General features: G+C 40.2%; 1 protein-coding gene across 1 annotated transcript in view; it reads left to right on the top strand.

The window, feature by feature from the left end:
• Positions 1–5,872, top strand: part of TPH1 (tryptophan hydroxylase 1) — an 11,950-nt gene extending 6,078 nt beyond the window's left edge. The window contains exons 5-11 of the mRNA XM_019474513.1: positions 448–515; positions 2,042–2,238; positions 2,710–2,845; positions 3,351–3,477; positions 4,601–4,696; positions 5,263–5,396; positions 5,698–5,872. Of these exons, the coding sequence (XP_019330058.1) occupies positions 448–515; positions 2,042–2,238; positions 2,710–2,845; positions 3,351–3,477; positions 4,601–4,696; positions 5,263–5,396; positions 5,698–5,872 (933 nt within the window). The remainder of the gene's footprint in view (positions 1–447; positions 516–2,041; positions 2,239–2,709; positions 2,846–3,350; positions 3,478–4,600; positions 4,697–5,262; positions 5,397–5,697) is intronic.
• The last annotated feature ends 1,752 nt before the right edge of the window (positions 5,873–7,624 follow it).

The following is a 7,624-nucleotide window of genomic DNA, read 5'->3' on the forward strand; positions in this document are numbered from 1 at the left end:
AAAAAAAAAAAAAAAAAAAAAAAAAAAAAAAAAAAAAAAAAAAAGCCGTTGCGAGGCAGGCTTGGTTCCTCCTCTTTCTTTCTTCCTTACTATAAATGGGGCAAACAAATTGGTACTTGGGCAGTGCATATGGGCAATTTGTCCTGTAATTTAGAATAATCAAGCAAGTAACAAAGATTGTATAAATACTGATATGACTAAAAGGAATCCTTGTCTACTGAATATATAGTTGCATGCATAAAACCTTACTTTGAATTGGAGTATTTGCTTAGTTCATAGTTATTAAACTTTTCAGACTACAGCTATGAGGTTTCTGCCCTGTCCTCTCATTCTTACACAGCATACTTTCATATTTCCCCGCTGAAGAAATTTCATGTGTCTTGTTTTAAATTAATTTAATTACTACAGTTTGGAAACTCATTTAACTTTGTTTTTCCCTTTCCCCAGGGTTTCAAAGACAATGTCTATCGCAAGAGGCGAAAGTATTTTGCAGACCTGGCTATGAACTACAAACAGTAAGCTTGACTTCTTCCAGAATAAGCCTTCTGGGTGCTTTGAAATAATAGCAGAGTGGACTGGCAGGAGCTCACGTTCCCTGGGCTCAGATCTCGCTGAGCCGTGCTTGGCTCAAGAATTGGAGATGGAGGGGTAAAGCGAAGGGAGATGTAATACAAGATTAAAAGGTAGATCTAGGCCATCTTACAGCTCCCCGGGCCTCTGATCGGTCTGAGGATCAGCTTGTGGTTGCTTGGCCATTATGGCACCTGCGGCAGCACTGATCCTCAGATGGGCAGCGATGTCAGCGTGGGCTTCCTGCAGTGTGGTGCATTTGGACTCTGCGGTCCCTCCCCACTTCTCTGGAAATGGGTGCAACAAAGGCAGAGGGTGGACAACGCATATTGCACAGCTGCTTGTGCCAGGTCGTACTGACTTGACTAGGGCAGACTGGTCTCCTTTGCAAAGGAGAGGGAGGGGAGGCAAAACCCAATATATAGCCCACTAACCACTGAGTGTAAACTCTCTGGGCAAATGTTAATACTTGAGTTTTCGTTCCTGGTTCAAACTAGTGCATGTGATGTGTAGATAAGAAGTTTTCTGTGAAAAGAAACTTGAAGAGCTTCTGTCTTTAGAGACACTGCTTGGGGAGGGAGCTCTTAAAGCAGTAAGAGTTTCATAGCCCAGTGCTGTAAATTCTTTCTAAACACGATTTTCATATTGCTGTTGCCTGCTTGAATTTAGATGCCAAGTTCCTCAATTGGAAATGACCTAGAAATGGTGGGTATCTAGAGCTCTATTGCACTGTGTATTAATGCAACTGGTTACTGCAGCACATAGCCGGTTACTGTTAATGTGTTGTTAAAAGAGATTCCCCTGGGAAAGCATCTGCGATGCTGGTTACCTGGCTGGCAGTGGAAGCTCAGTGTAACACTCCCGTTGCTTTCAGTGGGCTTTAGGTCACACCCTCGCTATAATCGACTTTAATTGAGATCCTGAGGGCTAAATAGGAGAGATGGACTACAATTAATATATTCAGACAGACGCTTGTCTGCTCTGCATAGAAACATGATTTTTACCTAGTGTCTATATTTAGCTGCTTCCACGCATTGTTATATTAATTTAGGGAATTCTCTTTTTCTAAAACAAATCAGGAAGGTAACGGAAAGTAATTGTAGACGTGGAAGTCCTACAGGGAAAAGGGATGTGTTCTCAGCTCCTGAAGCTGTAAAGGTTTAGCAGGTATTTTAAATGTTACTCTCAGCATTAAACACCTAAGAGGTGTTCACAGGACCAAAGCTTTCAGTCAATGCAAAGATTCCTGTTAGTTAATTTAGGTGGAAAAGAGAGCAAGCCCTTCGACTAAAGGCTCTCCAGGGCATAGACCAGATCTCACTGTGTCTTTGGCAGTGCCTAATGCAATGGGCTTTTAACCCTGACCAGATGTCACAGCCGTATAAATGTAGAACAATAATTAGTAAGTAAATGAGTCATCCGTTATTAGCCGTTTACCAAGGAATGTCCTTTCTTCCTCTTCCCCTTGTAGTGGTGACCCAATTCCCAAGATTGAATTCACCGAGGAGGAGATCAAGACTTGGGGGACTGTGTACCGAGAGCTTAACAAGCTTTACCCAACTCATGCCTGCAGAGAGTACCTTAAAAACTTACCCTTGCTCACCAAATACTGTGGATACAGGGAAGACAATATCCCCCAGCTGGAAGATGTGTCTTGCTTCCTGAAAGGTAATGTACTAATTTTCTTACACAAAAAGGAACTAAGGCCCATTGCAAATCACACTGCTATTATATGGGCACGAAAAAACATCCTTGGTCACTTTTGCTTGTGTTCCTTATGGTCCTTTAAGAGGCCTTTTGGCCGTCAGTGTTTTAATGTATTGTCTTGAATATATACAGTGACATTTGAGGGGCAATGCTACCTCTGAAGAGACTATTAGGATTGGCTAAAGAGATACCTAGCTGTATTGTGTTGGCTCTAGGCATGTAATCATAGGAAATCCACCTATACAGGGGCAGGGACATTTTTACTAAATGTTGGTTGTTCTCAAGCTTAGGCCTAACTTTTCTAATTGTGCCTAATTTTCCCACATGCTCTTGAGCCAAGGTAGTGCTGTGGTTTTTACCCCAGTTGTAGCAGGAAAGGTGACAACATTGTGCAATTCTACACTAATGTACAAGTTCTCCGTTCCTTTTCAGAGCGCACAGGTTTCACCATTCGCCCCGTTGCTGGATATCTATCGCCCAGAGACTTCTTGGCAGGATTAGCATTCAGAGTTTTTCACTGCACTCAATATGTTAGACACAGCTCGGACCCTCTCTATACACCAGAGCCGTGAGTCATTTAATCTTGGGGTAGAATTTGAGCGAGAGAGTTTTGAATCTCACTGCCCAGAGCCAAGCTACTTAAAAGCTGTTCAAGAACACCAGCATGAAAACTTATTTTTAAGGTGTTGAAGACTCGGCTTTCACACTGAATGTAATGAAGTTTTAGCATGCTCAAGTGCCACCTTCATAAGTACAGGATTTTCAAAAGTACAGCATGTTATTGGAGAGGTCTTACTGATGTTGTTGTGCGCAGAGTTAGTTTAATATTCAACTACCTCGTAAGTGTGGAGCTCAGATCTTAATTTTAGACAGCTTCATTTGAAAAGCTGAGTTTATATACTTACGTAGAGCTGGTATGACCTGCTCAATTGCTTTCAGCTAAACATGATTGACACTTTTCTGTCTTTTGGATATTGACTAGTTTAATGCAAGACATTGTATCTGTTCAGTGGTGCTGCTTTTTCACTCTACCACAAAGATCATGAGATTTCTTGTTTTGTTTCTTTTTCCAGTGATACCTGCCATGAGCTTCTAGGCCATGTCCCTCTTCTGGCTGAACCCAGTTTTGCTCAGTTCTCCCAGGAAATTGGTCTTGCATCACTTGGGGCATCAGATGAGTCTGTCCAAAAACTGGCAACAGTGAGTATTTCGTCGGTGCCTGGTGATCTCATTGAAAGCTTTGTGCTTTACTAGGCTGATCCCACTCTGTTGAATAAATTTGGAGCTTCATATCAACATTAGCCACACCAGCTGCTAGACCTATGTGTTTCGCTGGTTCTTGGCTTGTAGAGCACTTAGCAATTTTCCATGCTAGGAAAAAAATACGTTTTAAGGTTGATATGATTGGTATTTTTCTTCACTTGGCTGTCATGTAAGGGTGCAACTTCTGGTGGTAGATCACTTCTTCCAGATTGAAATTCTATGGTCTGTTTCTTCCAACCAAAATCTTCTTACTTCTGGGAACCTGATTCAATGATTTTAAAAGTAATCTATTTCTTTAATATGTAGACTGAATTGAAATGATATGCCGTTCATTGAATGTGGTGAGCACTAGCATTAGACACTTTCCAGCCAAGAAATCCAAATAATATAAATTAATCTTATTTCCTGACTATCAGTTTCTGGATGCTTTGGCAAAAATATTTTTAAGATGAAAATTAAATTTAGATGAAAAACAACTTATGCCAGTTATGAAAGAACTGGTTTGCTGATATCTTTTAATTTTTTTTCCCCACCTGGTGTAGCTAGTGGTAAAATTTCTACTACCTTCAGTGGGAGGAGAATTAAGCCATCTATGAAAAGAGCATTCCTCCCCATATACCTGCAGAAATCCAGCAAGCTAAACATCTTTAGTTTTACAGGCCACTAAGCAAATGAGGAACAAACTGTAGTGGGCTGATGTTTTCACTCACTCACACAGATCCTCTCTATCCAGTGTCTCTTTTAAGCTGAAGCTGTCATGTCATGACAATATTTCTCAAAACGGATTTACGTCTCCATGTTCCTATTGACATTAACGGCTTCTAGCCTATTTGGGTGATCTATAATATCAATCTTTCTTATGAGAAACATGCAATCCTGTGGTTCTTCACCCTTCCATTCTGGCTTCCCTCCTCTTTAAATATCTGAGAAGGGTAACCAAGTGATGACTGTCTGATATTTGCAACCATTTGACACTACCTACAAATAGAAATGCCCCCATCTAGTTCACCACGGCATCTTTGCTGAAGGCTGAGTTATTTTACTCCCTTCTCTGTTTCAGTGCTACTTCTTCACTGTAGAGTTTGGCTTGTGCAAGCAAGAGGGACAGCTACGAGTTTATGGGGCTGGCTTGCTCTCTTCAATTAGTGAGCTCAAGGTAAGAATATCTAGTGCTTATTTACCTCTTTTCTTTGTTTGTACCTAATTATTTTTTTCACTGTTTTGCCCTGTTTTTTATGAAGTACAATTCTAAAAAATCCTTCTTTTGAAAACTCCTAGATACCTACTAGACTTTAAGCAAATTCACTGTGGCAATAATCACTGGACAGTCTGCTTTTGGATATATGCTGAGCAGCTCCCATGTCTTTTGCAGGAAGCATTAGATGACTGGTATTTCTTAGCATTAGGTTCCAAGTAACTATTTTCAGAATAAAGCTCTGCTGGTTTAACCAGATTCTGAAAATACTGCTCTTGTATACACGTGAGCCTTGTGTCTGAGGAATCCCTTTTTGACCTAGATTGGCAGAGTATGACTGTTCAGAGTTACTCTGTTTGTTAAGCTTTAACCACTGTTCATCTGTAGATAAAAATTTTAAGAAGCAATGCACTAAATATGGTCTCACTTAATCTTTTTTTTTATTCACTCTACCTCATGTTATCTTCCTTGTGGATTATTTGGGTGGTGATGTTCCTCTGACACATGATGACACATTATGTTACCAGCACTCACTCTCTGGCAGTGCCAAAGTAAAGCCTTTTGATCCAAAGGTCACCTGCAAGCAAGAGTGCCTCATTACAACTTTCCAGGAGGTTTACTTTGTTTCTGAAAGTTTTGAAGAAGCAAAGGAAAAGATGAGGTACAGATTTTTTTTCCCTGTTTTATAAAAGCAGGTTTGATTTCATGCATCTCTCAGTAGTAGCACCAAACCCTTTTATTCTTATTACAGTTTTATAATTATCTTTCATGGGGTTGGAAAGCCGAGATTAGTATTTGCTTGGTCTTCCATGTACTGGGTGGGAAAGATGACGAACTGTATAACAATTACAACTATTTTTAAGAAAGTAAGTAGTTTAGAAAAGTGGTTATTGATACTGACTGCATACAGAGGATGCATTTGTGTTTTGTTTATAACTCCCTCTCTTTTTTTACTCGAATAGAGAGTTTGCAAAAACCATCAAGCGCCCATTTGGCATGAAGTACAATCCATATACTCAAAGCGTGCAGATCCTGAAAGACACGAAGAGCATTGCCAGCGTGGTGAATGAGCTACGTCATGAGCTGGACGTTGTCAGCGATGCCCTCAGCAAGATGGGCAAGCAGCTGGAAGTTTAACACCCCTGTCAGCAGAGTGGTGCACTCAGCAACTCTTTTCCCTACTGATTTCTGTCTAGGCGTGTAATGTATTGGATGCAGAACTCTCTCCTTTACAAACGGAAGAGTGAATGGCCCTTAAGGATAATCACTTTATCTTGTTTCTCTGTGTTAAGTCCCTTACAGAATGTATTCCTTCATCCCCCTTGGATAAAAAAGGCCTGGAGCTGCCTTTGAGAAGCTGGTGGGGGAGTAGAGAAATGGCTAGACCGGAGCAAAAGTGTGGTCTGTGGATCAGGGCTGTGATCAGATGCTGCAGAAGGTGGCTTACGAGGCAATAATGGACTAATTCACCACAGGGAAATGTCCATTTCTGACTCTAGTAGCCTATGCTACTAATTTTATAGCATTGCAGACTTTATATCGTAGAAGCTATTGTAATCAGTGCTTCTAAGTCTGCGCTACTAAGTTTAAAACTTGAATGATTACAATGCAGGCATCATGAAACAAATAGCTGGAGGTTCACCATGATAAAATTGAGGGGTCAAATCTTGCTTTCAGAGGGATCATTCTTGCCCCCAAAGAATTTCAGATGTGCTGTTCGGCATGCTTCTAGTATAAGGCAGAGATACAGAGCTGTTGCATGAAATCCTAATTCTGTTTATTTTAAGAGATTGCTATTGGCTTAGAGAGCCAGGATTTTTGTTGCTGTCCTTGATATTGCACCTGAGGGAAGACCTTTCCTTACAGAAATACCATTTGCCTTTTTCTCGATTGAATTAATTTAGCAAAAAATATAGCAAGCCATCAGGTACTGACTTAGCACAAAGCCTAAAACCATTTCTAAATTACAATTTAATATTCAAAATAGTTTCATTGGTTCAAAAATAACACCAAAGTTTAAAATAACAGCCAAAGTTCATAGTCTAGTCTGGCTTTTTGTAGGATTAAGTATCCTGTTGATTGCTTGGTCACTTTATTGACCTGCACAAGCTGCACAAAGATGCATTTTGTTTCTTCTTTACTAGACCTGAACGCCTTCATTCCCTATCAAGCAAATGGTGACTGGAAGGCCCAAGCATTTCATAGGAATTCTGTGGCTATGAATGCAACAAAACTACTGTGTAGCATAAAGTATATCTAATTCCAAAGAGCACTTTAGAAGTGGTGGGAAGCAATGTACTGCTGAATTGTCTCTATCGCATAGGAGCAAACTTCCTGGTTTTCAGGGCTCCATAGTTTCAAGCAGCCGGCACAGCTTTGTACAGCTGTTTCTGCCGACCCTGCCGATGAAATGAATGTATGTATAGGAAATGATACATTTGAATGGAAGATCTGTGATGTGCAGGGTGTATTTAATAGCACGCTAGGCACTGATTCTTCATAGGTAGAGCTTATCAGGAAATCCAGAATTTGCAGCTGTGAAGATCACTGGAAAACGCTAGTCCAAGATTTTCAGAACTTGAAAGGACTTTAATGAACCTCTGTGCTTGAAAATCAGTTTGAGTTTCATATGCTTTCTAGTAGGCCACATCTGCTCCATAAGCAATCGCTGGCCCAATCTTTCGAAATATATTCACTGTTTAAATCAAGTCTAGATAATTTTTTCTGTGACTATTAACCCACCATAACTATTTTGTTGGAAGGACATTTAAGACATAGAAATATTGTCTTACAGCATTTATGGCTTATGTTATACTTTAAAAAAGATTTTAGGAGCTTTGTCTTTCTAAAGAAGAAACCTTCTTATAAGTGAGCAGTAAGGGAGGATCT

This window comes from Aptenodytes forsteri, unplaced genomic scaffold, assembly GCF_000699145.1.
Source record: "Aptenodytes forsteri isolate BGI_AS27 unplaced genomic scaffold, ASM69914v1 Scaffold8, whole genome shotgun sequence".
Lineage (NCBI taxonomy): Eukaryota > Metazoa > Chordata > Aves > Sphenisciformes > Spheniscidae > Aptenodytes > Aptenodytes forsteri.